At 42.6% G+C, this 20,232-nt stretch overlaps 2 protein-coding genes across 2 annotated transcripts in view; both read left to right on the top strand.

The window, feature by feature from the left end:
• LOC112582039 (endogenous retrovirus group PABLB member 1 Env polyprotein-like) overlaps positions 1-17,564 on the top strand; it is a 92,407-nt gene extending 74,843 nt beyond the window's left edge. The window contains 1 exon segment of the mRNA XM_045164348.1: positions 17,285-17,564. Within this exon segment, the coding sequence (XP_045020283.1) occupies positions 17,285-17,564 (280 nt within the window).
• Positions 17,362-19,133, top strand: LOC102397612 (E3 ubiquitin-protein ligase SIAH1-like). The gene has a single exon (XM_006074123.3). The coding sequence runs from the start codon at positions 17,605-17,607 to the stop codon at positions 18,487-18,489; it is 885 nt and encodes a 294-aa protein (XP_006074185.1). The 5' UTR covers positions 17,362-17,604; the 3' UTR covers positions 18,490-19,133.
• The last annotated feature ends 1,099 nt before the right edge of the window (positions 19,134-20,232 follow it).

Genomic DNA, 20,232 nt, shown 5'->3' with positions numbered 1-20,232 from the left:
AACAGGGAGTAAAGGGGGGTAGGTGGGAAATCCAAAAGAAACTACAGAACAAGTCACAATATAAGAATAATAAATGTTTTTATTGAGTCTCTGTGTTGTAGCCACACGTCCGGGAAACAAATTCATTCAGAAGGACAGTACAGATAGTGGAGTGCAGTTTATTACACCAGGGGGCCCAAGGCAGAGTCTCTTCTTAGCCAAGGACCCCAGCCAATTTTTGTGAAAACCTTATATACCCTAAGTATACATGTCCAAACCCAGCTCCCCAAATTCCCTGAAACTAGTCTGAACAAAGGAAAATAAAGATACAATCAAAGTTAACCCATAATTCATATGCCTTAAGCTTAGGTAGTTAACAGTGGACAATTATCAATAGGCCTGTGGTCATACCCCAATGCCATTTCCTTCTCCAATACATGAAAGTGGAATGTGAAAGTGAAGTCGCTCAGTCGTGTCTGACTCTTAGCGACCATGAGCGACTTCACTTTCACTTTCCACTTTCATGCATTGGAGAAGGAAATGGCAACCCACTCCAGTGTTCTTGCCTGGAAAATCCCAGGGACAGGGGAGCCTGGTGGGCTGCCGTCTACAGGGTAGCACAGAGTCGGACACGACTGACGCGACTTAGCAGCAGCAGCAGCAGCATACCCCAATAAGCATAATAAAATTTATGATTCTATTCGGTTACACAGATAATTAGGGTATTCTTTTAGGCCACGGATAGTCAGGGTACGAGCCCTGGGGTTCTTCCATCCGGGGGGTGGGGGGAGGTTCTGGTTTTCCAGTTAGTATGTGGTTTCCATAGATACTGAGCATATAGCTCAAAATCAACAGTCCAGCCCAAGATGGAGCCCTGCTTTCAAGATGGAGCCTGTTCTGTCTGTTTCCTCCTTCATCTTCTGTCAGCATCCTCTCCCTCCCTGGGAGTCACAGTCCACCTTGCCTCCCTAGGATGCCCTCCAACACTGATCTGGTCTCTGGACCTGCTGTGGGGTCAGCTCAGACTCTAATCTGGTCCTACACCTGTGTGTTCTTGCCTCCAATGTCCACAGCTATCAGAACTAGTGTGTTTTCTTTTGTGGGAGGTCTCAGTGTCCATTTATATATTACATAGACCCAGAATCTGCCTAGTTGATTGTGTGGATTTAATCTGAAGCTTGTACAGCTGGTGGGAAGATTTTGGACCTTCTTCCTTAGCCACACTGCACCTGGGTTTCGATTGTGGTTTTATTTCTAATTCTGCCTGTGGGTCTTCATTGGAGTTTGCCCCTGAGGCTGCCCTGGAGGACTTGGCTCTGCCCCAGTGAGGGCCAGGTGTGAAGGTGGTGCAGCTGCTTGGGTCGCAGGGGCTCTGGCAGCACCGGGTACTCAGGCAAGTTGACAGGTAGGGGAACACAAAACATAGTTCTCTAGAAGGGTATGGCAACCCATGCCAGTATTGTTTCCTGGAGAACCCCACTGACTGAGAAGCCTGGCAGGCCATAGTGCACAGGGTCACAGAACTGGACACTACCAAATTGACCCCGCAAGCATAGATGCAAGAATATTTTGGCCTGTGGCAGCTCTGCCCCGCAGTGAGAGTTGAGTGTGAAGGTGGCACAGCTGCTTGGCTTGCAAGGACCCTGACAGCGCCAAGCATGCGGGGACACCCACTGCCTCAGCTGCAGGAGTTATGGCCCTATCAGTCTTTTTTTTGAGCCTCTGGTAGCTGGTAATCAAAAGGCCTCTTTGGTTAGGCTTTCTCCACAGCTTGGCCTTCTCTGTTGATCAGTGCATCAGGCACATAGAGGGTGAAAGGTTGTTGCTGAGCCACAAAAGATGCTGGGATTCTTGGCCTCCGGAGAATTCAATCCGGGGCCAGTGACGAGGCTTGCTTGCTTAGATCTTTTATGTAATAAAGATTTATTAAAGTATAAAAGAGATAGAGAAAGCTTCTGATATAGACATCAGAAGGGGGCAGAAAGAATACCCACCTGCTAGTCTTTAGCCGGATATTATACAGCTATTAGCAATCTGCTAATTAGAGAAAGGAAAAGTCTCAAAACACAGAGAATGGCACCAGGCCCCTCACCCACAACACGCATTGAGATAACATTGGCATCAGGGGTGTCATCCCATGCCATAAAACGATTGACATGAATCCTGAAGAAAGGCAGATTTCCAAACAAATGTATAGTTTAATTAACATAGATTAGGAGAACAAAATATGAGTATAACATACTGGTTTGCAAGTCGGTTCTGAGCCTTTAGGCAGAACCGACCTGAAGACAGAGTCTAGGGTGAATACACAGTACATTAACATAGCTTAAGACAAACATTTCCATAAGAAATATGCATTGGTTAGCTCACGGTTTGAGAAAAGTTAAGTTGAGGTGGAACCAGGTGTCATTATGGCAACACAGAATTTTAAGAGAAACCTCTTTTTAAAATTGTATAGAGAAGGGGAAAAAAAATATGACACTGGTTTGTTTCCTCCTGCTGCTTAAGAGAGAGATTAAAAATGTCTGACACTTGCAGCCTATATCCTCAATTAGGAGACCCCTGGCCTTCCTCCCGGTTACCCTCTCAAGGGGCCACCTTGGCTTGGGTCATACACTGTAGAATTTTGCATCAGGCATATAAAGGGGAACATAGGTTGGTGTCCTACCCTGTAGATTGGTGCATCAGGTACTAAAGGGGCAAACTGGTGGGGTCCTACTCTTTTGTTCCGCATGTCAGGTGCTTGATGGGTCAACCTCGCTGTTGTTCAGCTGCCAGATGCTGGCTTGTAGGGAGAGAGAGGCTATGGTGATGACTCCACCCCCTACGCGTGACTCAGCAGTATCACCTTGCTTCCATGGCTGCCCGGCTTTCCTCCACAGGCTTTTCCCACCACAATCTCCTCCCTCACGTTCCCTTGGTCTGTCCCTCTGCAGTCAACAGCAGCATTTGCTCTGGGGTTGCTCCACAATCCCTATGGTCCAGCTCCCAACTGCTGCACCTTCTAGGGGACCTGCGTCCCTGTCCGGGGTACATATGGCTGCGGCAAGGGCTGTCTGTTTCTCACTCCATTTACGCTGCCACAGATCAGCTGCTTCACTCTCAGCCTTAAATGTTTCTCCTCTGACCCAGACAATTGCCCCGATGTGGGGATTGGACCCCTGCTTCAGTTCCCCCACCTGCTGAGGGCAGGTCCAGTCGTACTAACACTCCTGTTTTTCCCCCAAGGTCCTTCATCCTACTAAATTTTGCAAGGCTCAACATATTGTTTTCCAGTGGTCAGGTACTCCTGTCCACTCTCAGCTGGTGTCTGCAAGCACTTCTGTGTCTGAAGGTGTATTCCTGATGTATCCGTGGACAGAGATATACTCCACGTTCACCTAATCCTCCCACGTCTTGTTCATCCTTGGTATTACTTTTTAGTGCACAAAATTCAGGACTAAAATACCTTCATTTGGATTTTTAAAATGAATATAAACTTATTTTGCCCCACTAAATGTTTTTTCTTAAATTATATTTATCCAATATTGACAGCAGTTTTCTTTTTGGATGTGACTGTCATAAATATGTTATTCACTCACACATTTCTTTTTGGCATTTCTAGATGGCTGAGTTTTGGGAGTCTCTCTCATAAACAACACATGGCTGAGTGGGCTGCCCCTTTATTCAGTATTAGAATTCTCGTCCTTCGTGAGTCTATCTCCATGAACTTGGAAGGGAGGGTTAGGTCAGTAAAATAGCCCCATTCTCAAAAGAAGTCTGTAAGGAGTAGACATACCACCTCTTGCTATTTAAATAAGCCAAAACAAAAGAGTTTTAAAATCAGTTGAATCTAGCAATCCCACTCCTGGACATATATTCTGAGAAATCATAATTCAAAAAGATACATGTACCCCTATGTTCACAGCAGCACTATTCACAATAGCCAATGTGTGGAAATGACCTAAATACTCATAGACAGATAAATGGATAAAGAAGATGGAATACTACTCAGCCATAAAAAGAATAAAATAGTGTCATTTGTAGCAATGTGGATGGACCTAGAGATTATCATGAGAAGTGAAGTACTTCAGGAAGAGCAAGACATATCATATGATATGACATATATGAAATCAAAACTATGACATGAATGAATTTATTTAGAAAGCAGATTTGTGGTAACCAAGAGGGAGGGGGGTTGGAGGAGGGTTGAAGTGAGAGTTTGGGATTAGCAGATGCAAATACATACTATTATATGTAGACTGGATAAACAACCAGGTCCTACTGTATAGCACAGGGAGCAATACAGAAAATCCTATGATAAACCATAATGGAAAAGAATATGGAATGCATATATACATATAACTGAATCATTTTTGCTGTACAACAGTAATTAACACAATGTTGTAAATCAACTATATTACAATAAAATACATTAAAAAAAAATCAATTGGCTAGAACTTGCCTGGTGGTACAGTGGATAAGATTCTACCTCCCAATGCAGGGGACACAAGTTTCATCCCTGATCTGGGAAGATTCCACATGCCATGGAGCAATTAAGCTTGTGCACCACACATACTGAGCCCACGTGCCTAGAGCCTGTGCTCTGCAAGAAGAGAAACCACCACAATGAGAAGCCTGCACACCACAACTAGAGAGTAGCCCCCACTCGCCTCAACTAGAAAAAGCCTTCATGCAGCAATGAAGACCCAGCCAACCAAAAATAAACAGAAAGCATTTTAAAACATCAGTTGGCTAAATTGCAGGAAATGACAGTAACATTTCCTGTCTGATCTGATCTGATTGAATCTGATCAGGCTGCGTGCTTTAGTAACTCCTTTCCCATCCACAGGTAAGGCCATATATGCTAACACATAGAGGTAATATTTCCTAGAACCTTCCCCTTAACTTGGGCTTCCCTTGTGGCTCAGCTGGTAAAGAATCCGCCTGCAATGAGGGAGACATGGGTTCGATCCCTGGGTTGGGAGGATCCCCTGAAGAAGGGATAAAGCTACCCACTCCAGTATTCTGGCCTAGAGAATTCCATGGACTGTGTAGTCCATGGAGCCTCAAAGAGTCTGACACAACTGAGTGACTTTCACTTTCACTTTCTCCTTAACTTGCCTCTCATCGTGCTTGCTCTACCTTGGCAGCTTTTTGATTGCAGTCACATCAGTTAACTCCTGCTTCCTTACCTCTCTTCTCTGCTCCTTTGACTTGGCTCTCTAAATGAATTATTTGTTTCTCCAAACCAGCTTTGCTCCCATGGCTTCATGCTCTGCAAGCCATGGGCTAGACCTAACCTTCCTCCATGCCCATCTACAGCTTCAAGGAGGCCCCTTGGGTCTATGATCTTCTGCATAAAGATGATCTGATATAGGAAAAAATTCTGAAGTTTATAAATAATGCAAGAGATTTCAAACAGGAAATGATCATTTGTCTCTCCTGCTCTCTGATCCAGGCAGGACTATTATTGACTATATCACTAAACTACAATGTAAAAATGGCCCATCCCCCAACTTGGGACCTAGAACATGAGAAGTTTCAGGTTTAGCTATTCCTCGGTACTACTCCTGAACTTCTCCATCTTTTGGAAGCTAGTTTATATCTTGTGGGTATGTAATGGCCCCTTCACTAGACTGAAAACACCTGTGTCGTATCTACCTGTGTAATATCCACCTGGCCTAACAGAGTACTTTACGTGTGTAGGCACTCAATAATGTAAAATAGAGAAAAAGTTAATAAAACAAACTATCAGAAAAAAGAGAATCAAAAGGGGGGAAAAGATGACTCTTTCAGAACTGTGTTTATATAAAATTGGGATGTGATCAATTGAATGAGAATTTGTCTAGATTGGTTAGTTCTGGTAGTGAGATGAATGGATAAGAAAGCTGTGGTACATATACACAATGGAGTATTATTCAGCCATTAAAAAGAATACATTTGAATCAGTTCTAATGAGGTGGATGAAACTGGAGCCTATTATACAGAGTGAAGTAAGCCAGAAAGAAAAACACCAATACAGTATACTAACGCATATATATGGAATTTAGAAAGATGGTAACAATAACCCTGTGTACGAGACAGCAAAAGAGACACTGATGTATAGAACAGTCTTATGGACTCTGTGGGAGAGGGAGAGGGCGGGAAGATTTGGGAGAATGGCATTGAAACATGTAAAATATCATGTATGAAACGAGTTGCCAGTCCAGGTTCGATGCACGATACTGGATGCTTGGGGCTGGTGCACTGGGACGACCCAGAGGGATGGAATGGGGAGGGAGGAGGGAGGAGGGTTCAGGATGGGGAGCACATGTATACCTGTGGCAGATTCATTTTGATATTTGGCAAAACTAATACAGTTATGTAAAGTTTAAAAATAAAATAAAATTAAAAAAAAAAGAAAAATAATTGTAAATATCTCCAATATGTGTGTAACCTTAATCATTTCTTTAGACTCTACTAACAAAGCTATGGAGAGGAGGACCCAACAGTCCTGCCAGTCTCTCACCCTCCAATAGTTGCATCCCTGGCATGCTTTCCCCCTTCCAGTTGAAGGGGGTGGAGCAGAATCAACAGAGCCAGCAGAATGTGGCTCCCATGGTTTATGTATGGCTAGTGGTGGTTTTCTTCCCCTTTACAGCATTTATCATCTCTGCCTCTGTCGCTCCAGACCTGTGCCCTAGCAGAAACTACTGCTTCTGTCATACCTCTGGATGTCCGCCATGATGTTGTAGCCTTAGCTGGTTTTCCATTCCATCCCGCAAGTCATTTCTGCCCTTACTTGTACATCAGTGTATTACTAAGCCACAAATAGCACTGCCTCGTGCTTTCAAGTTCTTAGGATGACTCTAATGCTAGAGCTCTTATCTATCAGAGCCAGCACCATCCCCCGATGCTGAGCCTCCAGCACAGCACAGACCCACAAGACTTTTACTCAACTCCTCCTTCCTCTCTAACACAAATAACACATTATTTTTCTGATCAAAGCAGTTTACCTCAATAATAACTCCCCTCAAAGTTGGTTCTTTCCCATTGACCAAACTGAATTTTTATTCATAGGAGGGTTCTTATTCTCCCAAACCTCAGGGAGGGGTATTCTTGCTTAGGGCCAGATGTTCATTTCAACTTACCTAGTTATTATAGCTCATATCAGAGTCCTTAAACCCTCACTTAAGTAAAGCTTTGATGGCTCTGCCCTCCTGGGCATCTAGATATGCCTGGACATGCTTCCATCCACAATGGGTACTTCTACAACTTAGCCTCTCACTGGAGGACTCCTGCTATACTTGAGTAGTGTTTTATAATTAAAAACAACAAATGAACTTGTGAGAACCAAATGAGAGCAAGCGTGTGAAAGTGCTTTGCAAATACAATGTATTATAGTTAATTCCTTATTATTTGTTTGTTTGCTTGCTTAATAGAAACCCATGTCCATGGGGGAACTGAAGGCTTCAAATAGTGAAGATTTTAAAAATAAAGGACAGGCATGTTTAACTGTAGAAGAAATCAAATTGAAAAAACATGTGAATATAAATTCAAAATCTATATACTAGATAGAATTTCTGTGGCCCTTTTGAATGCACCGTTAGTCACTCGGTCATGTCTGACTCTCTGTGACCCCGTGAACTTGCCAGGCTTCTCTGCCCACGGAATTCTCCAGGCAAGAATACTGGAGTGGGTTGCCTTTGCCTTCTCCAGGGGATCTTCCATGACCTGGGTATCAAACCTGGGTCTCCTGCATTGCAGGCAGGTTCTTTACCATCTGAGCCACCAGGGAATCCCCAAGAATTCTGGAATGAGTAGCCTTTCCCTTCTTTAGGGGATCTTCCAAACCCTGGGATCAAACCTGGGTCTTACGCATTGTGGGCAGAATTTTTTACCATCTGAGCCAGACACTTGCCAAGTGAACAGAGAGAAAGTTGGAAGATGGTCCTGCAGTACCTAAAAGTTGTCATACTCAGGCTGTGTATGTTAGGCCACAGAAATCTAAATTAAACTATACAGCATGGAGAATTACAAAGCTTGACTCCAGAGGTCAACTACTTGGATTTGAATCTGAGCCCTGCCCCTTAAGAGCTCTAGGTGAATTTTGACAAATTACTTAATCTTAGTGTCTCATCTATAATAAATTAGAGATGTCATAGTACCATCTCCCCAAAGTATTACATGAGTCAATACATATAAAGCACTTACTGTCAGATCAGGCACAGAGAAAGTCTTTAATATGAATAAATTTTACAATCCATCTACTCATATACCATTGTTTTTCACGGGACTAAATTGGGCTAGACTTTATCCAATTTTTGCTAAAGTGGAAATTTGGGGAATGGTTTTTTCAGTTAGGTAGAAATTGATAAATATTTATTTGAAATTGAATTAAAATTATTTACTCCCATCATCCCATCAACAGAAAATAGGATTAAAGATTTAATGAGCATGGCCCCACCCGAGTTTCCTCCACATTAAGTCTCTCCCATTGGGAAGCTTCCATAAGCCTCTTATCCTTATCCATCATAGGGGAGACATCATGAAAACCACAGTCACAGAAACCTGACCAAACTGCTCACATGGACCACAGCTTGTCTAACTCAATGTAACTGTGAGTCATGCCATGTAGGGTCACCCAAGACAGATGGGTCATAGTGGAAAGTTCTGACAAAACGTGGTCCACTGGAGAAGGCAATGGCAAACCACTTCAGTATTCTGGCATTGAGAGCCCCTGAACAGTATGAAAAGGCAAAAAGATATGATACTGAAAGATGAACTTCCCAGGTTGGTAGGTGCCCAATATGCTACTGGAGAAGACTGGAGAAATAACTCCAGAAAGGATGAAGAGATGGAGCCAAAGTGAAAACAACACCCAGTTGTGGATGTGACTGGGGATGGAAGTAAAGTCCGGTGCTGTACAGAAAAATATTGCATAGGAACCTGGAATGTTAGGGTCCATGAACCAAGGTAAATTGGAAGTGATCAAACAGGAGATGGCAAGATTGAACATCGATATTTTAGGAATCGGTGAACTAAAATGGACTGTTAACGGGTGAAGTTAAATCAGATGACCATTATATCTACACTATGGGCAAGAATGCCTTAGAAAAAGTGGTATAGCCCTCATAGTCAACAAGAGACTGTACTTGGGTGCAATCTCAAAAATGACAGAATGATTTCTGTTCGTTTCCAAGGCAAATCTTTCAATATCACAGTAATCCAAGTCTATACCCCAACCACTAATGCCAAAGAAGCTGAAGTTGAACGATTCTATGAAGACCTACTCAAAAATGATGTCCTTTTCATCATAGGGGACTAGAACGCAAAAGTAGGAAGTCAAGAAACACCTGAACTAACAGGCAGGTTTGGCCTTGGAGTACAAAATGAAGCAGGGCAAAGGCTAACAGAGTTTTGCCAAGTGAATGCACTGGTCATAGCAATCACCCTCTTCCAACAACACAAGAAATGACTCTACACATGGACATCACCAGATGGTCAATACCAAAATCAGATTCATGATGTTGTTTGTGGCCAAAGATGGAGAAGCTCTATACAAAACAAGAAGCAAAAATAAGGCCAGGAGCTGACTGTGGCTCAGATCATGAACTCCTTATTGTCAAATTCAGACTTAAATTGAAGAACGTAGGGAAAACCACTAGACCATTCAGGTATGACCTAAATCAAATCCCTTATGATTATACGGTGGTAGTGACAAATAGATTCAAGGGATTAGATCTGATAGAGTGCCTGAAGAACTATGCGTGGAGATTCGTGACATTGTACGGGAGGCAGTGATCAAGACCATCCCCAAGAAAAGGAAATGCAAAAAGGCAAAATGGTTGTCTGAAGAGGCCTTACAAATAGCTGAGAAAAGAGAAGCTAAAGACAGAGGAGGAAAGGAAAGATATACTCATCTGAATGCAGAGTTCCAAAGAATGGCAAGGATAGATGAGAAAGCCACCCTCAGTGATCAATGCAAAGAAATAGAGGAAAGCAATAGAATGGAAAAGACTAGATATCTCTTCAAGAAAATTAGAGATATCAGGGGAACATTTCATGCAAAGATGGGCACAGTAAAGGACAGAAATGGTATGCACCTAACAGAAGTAGAAGATAGTAAGAAGAGGTGGAAAGAATACACAGAAGAACTATACAAATAAGACCTTAATGACCCAGAAAACCATGTTGGTGTGATAACTCACTTAGAGCCAGACATCATAGAGTGTGAAGTCAAGTGGGCTTTAGGATCATCAATATGAACAAAGCTAGTGGAGATGATGGAATTCCAGCTGAGGTATTCCAAAATCTAAAAGATGCTGCTGCTAAAGTGCTGCTCCAAATATGCCAGCACATTTGGAAAACTCAGCAGTGGCCACAGGACTGGAAAAGGTCAGTTTTCATTCCAATCCCAAAGAAAAGCAATGCCAAAGAATGTTTAAACTACCGCACAATTGTACTCATCTCACACTCTAGTAATTTAATGCTCAAAATTCTCCAAGAGAGGCTTCAACGGTATGTGAACTGAAAACTTCCAGATGTTCAAGCTGGATTTAGAAAAGGCAGAGGAAACAGAGATCAAATTGCCAACATCCGTTGGATCATACAAAAACAAGAGAGTTCCAGGAAAATATCTACTTCTGCTTTATTGACTACGCCAAAGCCTTTGATTGAGTGGCTCACAACAAAGTGTGGAAACTTTTTCAAGAGATGGGAATACCAGACCACCTTACCTGCCTCCTGAGAAATCAATATGCACGTCAAGAAACAACATTTAGAAGCGGACATGGAACAACGGACTGGTTCCAAATCGGGAAAGGAGTACATCAAGGCAACGTATATTGTCAACCTGCTTATTTAGCTTATATGCAGATTATGTCATGCGAAATGCCGGGCTGGATGAAGCAAAAGGTGGAATCAAGATTGCTGGGAGAAATAGCAATAACCTCAGATATGCAGGTGACACCATCCTTATGGAAGAAAGCAAAAGAGGAACTAAAGAGCCTCTTCATGAAAGTTAAATAGAAGCGTGAAAAAGCTGGCTTAAAACTCAACATTCACAAAACGAATATCATGGCATCAGGTCCCATCACTTCATGACAAACAGTAGGGGAAGCAATGGAAACAGTGACAGACTTCATTTTCTTGGGCTCCAAATCACTGCAGATGGTGACTGCAGCCATGAAATCAAACGACAAAGATGCTTGCTCCTTGGAAGAAAAGCTCTGACTAACGTAGTGAAAGTGAAGTCACACAATCGTGTCCGACTCTTTGCGACCCCATGGACTGTAGCCTACCAGGCTCCTCCCTCCATGGGATTCTCCAGGCAAGAGTACTGGAGTGGGTTGCCATTTCCTTCTCCAGGGGATCTTCCCAACCCAGGGATCGAACCCTGGTCTCCCACATTCCAGGCAGATGCTTTAACCTCTGAACCACCAGGGGAGCCCTGGTATAACATTAGTCAGCCCTGTCTGACTAACGTAGACAGCAGATTAAAAAGGAGAGACATTGCTTTGCTGACAAAGGTCTGTCTAGTCAAAGCTATGCTTTTTCCAGTAGTCATGTATGGATGTGAGAGTTGGTCCATAAATAAAGCTGAGTGCCAAAGAACTGATGCTTTTGAACTGTGGTGTTGGAGAAGACTCTTGAGAGTCCCTTGGAAAGCAAAGAGATCAAACCATTGAATCCGAAAGGAAATCAGTCCTGAATATTCATTGGAAGGACTGATGCTGAAGCTGAAGCTGAAGCTCCAATATTTTGGCCACCTGACGCGAAGAACTGACTCATTGGAAAAGACCCTGATGCTGGGAAAGATTCAAGGCAGGATGAGAAGAGGACGACAGAGGATGAGATGGTTGAATGGCATCACTGACTTGATGGACATGAGTTTGAGGAAGCTCCGGGGGTTGGTGATGGACAGGAAGGCCTGGCGTGTTGTGGTCCATGGGGTCACAAAGAGTCGGATGTGACTCAGTGACTGAAATCAACTGAACTGAAAGCAAAAGTTAACGAGTTATTGAGAATATTCAAGTGACTTAAACAATTCACATTATATAAAACTAGTTCATTTGCCCTTTTGCTCACAATATGGGCAAAGGGACACACTATCATAGAACCGCATCAAGAAATAACAGTTGATACTAACATGGTTAAAAATCTCATTTACTCAAAACAAGTGTTATAAATGGAGATTACTCTCACAATTGCTATAGAAAACATAATAAATATTCATGTGCAGTTACAGTTTTATTTACAAATATCAGCTCGTTTATAGTGTACTTTTTTTCCAACTACTGCCAAAAATGGAAATCAGTTTTGCTACCACCACAAAGAGCTACATTCATAATCATATGTAGATATAGTTGAGAAGCTCTGAATATTAGTGAATGTATCAAGTCATTTGTCCTAAAGTACAGCCTTATGAAAGAAAATTACTTTCATAACTATTTGAGAGCTTAATTGCTAATCAAACATAGATAGAGTTTTAGTTACAAATACTAGAGTTTATTGTGTAATACTTGAAAATAACTGCACTCTAAAAACATTTATTTTCAACAATTCCTGAAAACCAAATGCTTACCATAAACCACAAAATGTTCACCATAACAATACTTTCAAAAGGCTGTTTACTAAAACATGAATCTGGAGGAATAATAAAAACAAAAGGATTTGGATACCAGCAATGCTTATATCGTCTCCCAGAAAGGCATGGGAGAGAGTCAATCACATTCCCATTGGTCCAAAAGAAGGGCTGTCTGCCAAAGTCCTGACTCATAAGCAGTCTGTTGGCCATATTTAGCAGAGGAGCCTGTAGTTGATTAGCTGTGCTCTGACAGTAAGTATCCTATCATTGCTGTCCAGGAAAATCACTGCAGTATAGAGAATTTCTAAGACTATACCATAAATCATGTTAACCAAGATAGACTCTGCATACACGAAAACCCTTAATATGAAGATCTGTTGTCATGACATATATCTTTGTGGAATTTACTTAAGCAGATAATTAATAGCTGATCCTCACTGTAGTCAACTCACCCATTTTGAGGCTGATTATCCAGTTTCTGGTGTTATCCATGTCTTGCTTTTGTTCCTACTGCTCCCTTTGGCTGACAGCCTTTTGACCACTTCACTGTTCATTAGCACCTGCAAAGGATAACTGAAAGCAGATGAACTCAAACCACTCAATTATGCTTCTCATTAGCAGTTCTACTGAAGGGTTCTGTCCAGGCGGTGGTTGCAACTATTCGGTAAAATTAGGTTTCTGGATCATCAGTGGATTTCAGTTATCCACGTTGCTTCTGCCCACTGATGACCCAGCATAATCTACTGTTGGCCATTTCTGCATTATTTGCCTGGCCAGATGGAGAAAAAAAGTCTATCTTCAGTGACAAAATTAAAGATACTGGCTATCTGCTCTCTCATTTCTATTGGGAGTCTCCTCCCAAATCCCCTCCCCCCACACACACACCCTGCTTTTTTTTTTTTTTTTGTATAGCTAATGAAAAAGCACACAAGGTTCTCTGAGAATTCATGCTAATTGTTATTTGCTTAAATAATTACTGTAATTGCTAAAACACTGAAAGTCATCTTAGGAACTTTAGCCACATTTCTCACATTGGAAGGGCTTTTTGTGAGAGCCCTGAATTTGGCGACTCATTATTTATACTAATCTCAATCAGAAATCGGAGAAGGCAATGGCAACCCACTCCTGTACTCTTGCCTTGAAAATCCCAGGGATGGAGGAGCCTGGTGGGCTGCCGTCTATGCACGACTGAAGCGACACAGCAGCAGCAGCAGCAGCAATCAGAAATACTGTAGCCAGGGAGTGCCAGTAATAATATGCTGTTAAAGGTTTACCCTGTGATGCATGAACAAGGGTGTGTCTCCAGGGAAAACAAGACTTGTGTATCTTTATAAAGCATGAAATATCTCTGTCTAATGTAATCACTGTTGTTCCATGCATTTGTATATTTTTATTATAAATGTAGTACAGATTTATTTTAGCAAATAGAGATAATCATAGAAACTCTCCATAATCCCCCCAGTGATACCGTTACCATTTTGTGGTATCTGCTTGCAGATTTTTTGTGTTCAAATAGATTACCTGCACAAGTCTTCAAATGGGGTCATATGTAATTTTGTCTTCTAACTTGTTTTTTTCACTCAATATGTCAGGAAGGTTTTTGTGTACTAATATGTGCACTTTGACAATATTCTTTGAATTGGCTGTATAGTATTCCACTGAATGAATGTGCATCATGTATTCCAATGCTCTAGATTGAGCTGTTTAAATGGTCTCCAATTTTTATTATAACAAAAGCCCTGAGAAACACTCTGGGATGTAAATCTTTGTGCATGTTCTTAATATCATCTCAGGAGAAATTAGTAGAAGTGGAGTTCTGGATCAAAGGAGATGAGTGTGTCTCTAAATTTTTTTTTTTTCTTAACAAATGCCATATTATTAACCATACTGAGTTTGTACAGATTTTCCACAAAAGTGAAATCAGTAACACACTCCTTAAGATTTCACTCGCAGAAGTAGTGTAACTTCAGAGTTATGTGCGTGTAGCATTTTCAGTTTAATATAGTGTGGCTTCTTGTGGCTCTGATCTTGTTTTTGCTAGTGGTTTCCACCTTGTATGCATACATATATGTAATTTACAGTTTACTGGTATCAATGAATTTAAGATGACCAATAGACACCAAAACCACGTCACTTCTTTTGGTGAATTTCATAGTAAAACACTAAATGAACTCATCTTAATGTGCTCATTAATCTGCTATAATAAAATCTATTCCTTCCTTGATAGATATTCTGAATATTCTTTGTACTGGATCATATTTAATCTCAGGAATAAAAACAAAAATCAACCCCTCAAAACCCTACTCACAGCTTTGTTGACTTACACAATCGACAGTGAAATGATTAGTATCCAGCACCACTACCATCCTGCCTCACTGAAGGAAGAAACATGATCTGAAAATGCATTAAAATCCCCAAGGTATTTTTTTAAACATCCTCAATCATTCAACAACCAAGTTTTTCCTGTCTCAATAAAATATTTCCATTCTTCCATTTGCTCAGGGCAAAACACTATCATCTTCCTTGATTCATTCTCCTTCTATCAAACACCATATCCAATCCATCAAGGAATCCCATTGGCTATACCTTCAAAAGATACCCTCAGTCTGACCAGTTCAAAAAACCTCTGGTGCTACCACTCAATTCCAAGCCATCATCATCTGTGTTTTGGATTATTGCAGTAGTCTCTTCACTGGTCTTCCAGCTTTGGCCTTTTTACCCCTCTAGTTTATTTTTCACACAGCATCTCAAGAGATTCTGTTCAAATATATGTCAGATCAAGTCACTCTACTCCTCAAAACTTTCCAGTGGCATCCCACCTCTCTTGGACTCAAAGCCCAAATCCTTACAATGGACAACAGGGCCCTACAGAATAGATCATCCCCTCACCCTTCAGTATCCTCTGAACCCCTTTCCTGTTGCTCTTCCCTTTCCTCAGCTCACTTTGATGGGTCTCCATTCTATTTGTCTAAAAAGCAGCAGACAGAGAGAACTTGTACCTTTTTTTCTTTTTCCCTCTTTTGGCCATGCCAAGCAGCATGCAGAAAGTTTCCCCACCAGGGATCAAACCCTGTGCCCCCTGCAGGGGAAATGAGGAGTCTTAACCACTGGACTACCAGGGAAGTCCCAAGAACCTATACTTAAAAGTAGAGTCCACATGACTATAGAAATAACAGTTGATAAATAATGCATCATATTGAGCTCAGGGTGTTTTGACCCGTCACTAAGGCACTCTGGAATGAGTTCCCATACTCATTTCTTAAAATCACTTAGTCAGCAAATAGTTACTGAGAGCCTATCATATTCCAGACACTGTTGTATATGCATACATCAATAAACAAAACATACAAACCTGTCTACCTCAGTACCTTCCATTCGGTAGGGAGTGAGAGAGAGAACATGGTTAAGTTAATTGTGAAGCATGTTAGAAAGTGATACTGAAATGGAAAAATATAGAACAGGCCTGTGGGGCTAGAAGTGTGTGCATGTGTGTGTAAGTGCTGTGTGTGGGGGTAGCTGTACTGTTGCTCCATGCCACAATGTCCCACGTGAATTTGACATGTTTCTCAGGTTTGAGTTTTGGGTCAGATCAGATCAGTCGCTCAGTCGTGTCTGACTCTTTGCGACCCCATGAATCGCAGCACGCCAGGCCTCCCTGTCCATCACCAACTCCCAGAGTGCACCGAGACTCACGTCCATCGAGTTAGTGATGCCATCCAGCCATCTCATCCTCTGTCGTCCCCTTCTATTAATAGATTATATCTACTTGCAGTATCCTGGCTTCTGACACGATTCCCACATGAATATGCTATTCCAATTCTTCCTGTACTTCCAGCATGACCTGTTCCTTGTATTTATTCTTACTCATCCCATTGTTTTAACAGATTTATCTCCCTGCTCTCTGGGCCATTGGTTGAAATTATGGCTGACATCTTATGAATTGTTGGTGATCTTCTACCACCACCACTTCTTCCCTTCAATTTGGTCTTCTCTCTTGTTTATGCCTCAGGCCTGCCAGTAGCAGTCAGTGACACCCACATGCATTCCTTCACCCCAAAAGGTTGATGAAACTGCCATAGTCAGAAATGAATTATTGACCTGCACGGAATCAGACATGGTGATGTAACTGGTTATTTTCTTAGCAATATGTCCAATTCTAGTTAAAACCAGTGTATTTATTTGGTTTTATAATAGTCCATCACTGACCCTGAATATGTACAAATATCCAGGATAGTTCTGGGCTTCCTTGATTTCTCAATTCTGAGATTTTTGTTTCGCTGTGGGATAAGACCTTAGGTTATTCCTAAGGGTTTCAGGTAAAACTGAATTTTTTTAATCTACTGAACAGCCTGACTGTTCAGATAAGCAGAATTTAATTGACACCTATTTAGGAGAGTCTGCCTGGAGATGAGTTATGGAAAAATACAGCTCCACTAGAAACTTTTCACTTTTCTCTCTTCAAAACTCTGATTTTCTCCTAGTCCAGCCATGCTCACAGAGGTTTTCAGCGGATTAATTAGTGCTTGAAAAGCACCTTTATACATGAAAAGTAGCTAAGTACTAATTTAATCTTTTAAAATCTGGATTATTCCTATTGCAGTTCTAATTTCATACTTTTTCCATAATGTCACCAGATTGTAGGTGAGCTCCCCAAATAGACAGTTACTAGGACTAAAACTGTTATATGACTCAACATGCAAAATAGCTCTGGGCAAGGAATGCTAGATTGTAACAATGACCTATTCCTTTAAAAAGATTCTTGTTGGCCCCCTGCGGGCCGCAGGCGCGCGGGGCCGCGCTTCCCCGCGGTGGCCGCCATAGTGTGAGGTATTTAGCGGGCGCGCGCGCGGGTTCGAGAACGCGCGGAACGCCGGCGGCGGACTGTGGGGAGCCGCGGCGACCATTGCTGCGCGCACTCTCTAATGGCGGCGGCGAGCCAGAGTGTCCCGTCGGTACTGGCATGAGGCAGAGGCAGTGGCAGTGGCGCTGCCCGTGGTGGCGGGCGTTGGCGGCGGCGACGACGGAGCGTGTTTGAGTCAGGACCGAGGTCCGAGGCGCGCTCTCCCCCGACAGACATGAGTCGTCAAACCGAAAGAGCATTACCTACTGGAACCTCAACTGAAAGAGCATTACCTACTGGAACCTCAACTGGTGCGCCCTCCTCCCGGAGGGCGCCTGTCTTGACTGACACCACTGTGTCCAACAATGACTTGGCGAGTCTTTTTGAGTGTCCGGTCTGCCTTGACTATGTGTTACCTCCAATTATACAGTGTCGGAGTGGCCATCTTGTTTGTGGCAACTGTCGCCCAAAGCTCACACGTTGTCCAGCTTGCCGGGGCCCGCTGACATCCATTCGCAACTTGGCTATGGAGAAACTGGCCAATTTAGTACTTTTCCCCTGTAAGTACACCTCTTCAGGATGTGGAAAAACTATGCCACCCACAGAAAAAGCAGACCATGAAGAACACTGTGAGTTTAGGCCCTGTCGTTGTCCTCGCCCTGGTACTTCCTGTGGGTGGCAAGGCTCCATGGATGCGGTAGTGCCGCATCTGATGCAGCACTATAATGACTCCATTATAACCCTGCAGGGAGAAGTTGTAGTTTTCCTTGCAGCCAACATTCATCTGGCTGTTACCCTTGAGTGGGTGATGGTGCAGTCCTGTTTTGGGTTTCAGTTCTTACTAGTTTTGGAAAAACTGGAAATCTACGATGGTCACCAGAAATTCTTTGCAATTGTCCAGCTAATAGGAACACGCGAGCAAGCTGAAAATTTTACTTATCAACTTGAGCTAAATGGTAATAGGCGGCGATTGAGTTGGGAAGCCACGCCTCTATCTATTCATGAGGGAATTGCAACAGCCTTTATCAACAGTGACTGCCTAATATTCGACCCTGAAGTTGCGGAACTTTTCGCAGAAAATGGCAATTTAAGCATCGATGTAACTATTTCCATGTGTTGAAATGCTGATCAAACATTTTCTGACGAGTGTTTAAAACCAATACATTCAATTTCACAGAGAATAAGGCACCTGTCTTCCTACCAACCAGAAACTTTTGGTAGGTTCAAGCTAGAGACACTAAAGTAAATAAAACGAAAGCGTGTTAAATACAGGAAATAGTTGCATGTAATAACACTAATATATTTAAAATAAGCCAACAGTAAACCACTGAAAAAATATATGTATGTTTATACCCGAGATGGGCATCTTTTTGAATTAAAAAAGGAACCTTTGAAAACTAATTATGAATTTTTGTTTATGGTAGATTGAGTATACTGTTGAAAAATACTGGGTTCCTTTTTGTGTGCCTGTGCTCTGTGTGTGTGTGCACACGTGTGCATGCTTGGATTTCTCCTATAACTGACAAGCCATATTGAGTGGTCTTGGACCACTGCATATCCCCTCTGTGAGTCAATACATAGTGTTCTTGCGTGTGTATTTTTCAGTGTGTGTTTGTGTATTTGCTAATTTTTAATTCTAGTTTTTAATTAAATAAATTTGACTTTCTTTTCTGTAAAAGAAACTAAAATTATTCTTATTTATTTGATATCACCACAAAGAGTTTTTCAGGGCTTTGGAAATGGAGCATTTTGTATTTGGTGTAGAGCAAAAAAAGCTATTCATGTAAGGGGCTTCCCTGATAGCTCCACTGGTGAAGAATCTGGCTGCAATGCAGGAGAACATGGTTCAATTGCTGGGTGGGGGAAAAATCCGCTGGAGAAGGGATAGGCTACCCACTCCAGTATTCTTGGGCTTCCCTTGTGGCTCAGCAGCTAAAGAATTGCCTGCAGTGTGGGAGATTTGGGTTCGATCCTGGGGTTGGGAAGCATCTCTGGAGAAGGGAACGGCTACCCACTCCAGTATTCTGGCCTATGTGGTCGCACAGATTGGGAGAAGGGACAGACTACCCACTCCAGTATTCTTGGGTTTCCCTTGTGGCTCAGCTGGTAAAGAATTGGCTAGCAATGTGGGAGATCTGGGTTGGATATCTGGGTTGGGAAGATACCTGGAGAAGGAACTGCTACCCACTCCAGTATTCTGGCCTGGACAAGTCCATGGAATGTATAGTCAATATGGTCATAAAGAGTGGGATAAGGGATAGGCTACCCACTCCAGTATTCTTGGGCTTACCTTGGGGCTCAGCTAGTAAAGAATCCACCTGCAATGTGGGAGATCTGGGTTCGAACGGGTACCCATTGCAGTATTCTGGCCTGGAGAATTCCATGCACTGTATGGTCCTTGTGGTCAGAAAGAGTGGGAGGAGGGATAGGCTACCCACTCCAGTATTCTTGGGCTTCCCTTGTGGCTCAGCTGGTAAAGAATCTGCCTGCAATGTGGGAAGTTTGGGTTTGAGCCCGGGTTGGGAAGATGCCCTGCAGAAGGGAAAGGCTTACCTACTCCAATTTTCTGGCCTGGAGAATTACAAGGACTGTAGATTGCTTGGAGAAGGGAATGGGTACCCACTGCAGTATTCTAGCCTGGAGAATTCCATGGACTTAGAGTCCATGTGGTCGAAAGAGTGGGAGGAGGGATAAGCTACCCACTCCAGTATAACTGGGCTTCCCTTGTGGCTCAGCTGGTAAAGAATCTGCCTGCACTGTGGGAGATCTGGGTTCAATCCCTGGGTTGGGAAGATCCCCTAGAAAAGGGAAAGGCTACCCACTCCACTCTTCTGGCCTGGTGAATTCCATGGACTGTATCGTC

This window comes from Bubalus bubalis, chromosome X (assembly GCF_019923935.1).
Source record: "Bubalus bubalis isolate 160015118507 breed Murrah chromosome X, NDDB_SH_1, whole genome shotgun sequence".
In the NCBI taxonomy this organism is placed as follows: domain Eukaryota; kingdom Metazoa; phylum Chordata; class Mammalia; order Artiodactyla; family Bovidae; genus Bubalus; species Bubalus bubalis.
This window is presented reverse-complemented; position numbering and strand designations above follow the sequence as displayed.

Bases quoted from the DNA above. Each gene is read 5' to 3' on its own strand.
- LOC102397612 (XM_006074123.3), top strand. From the start codon at position 17,605: ATGAGTCGTCAAACCGAAAGAGCATTACCTACTGGAACCTCAACTGAA.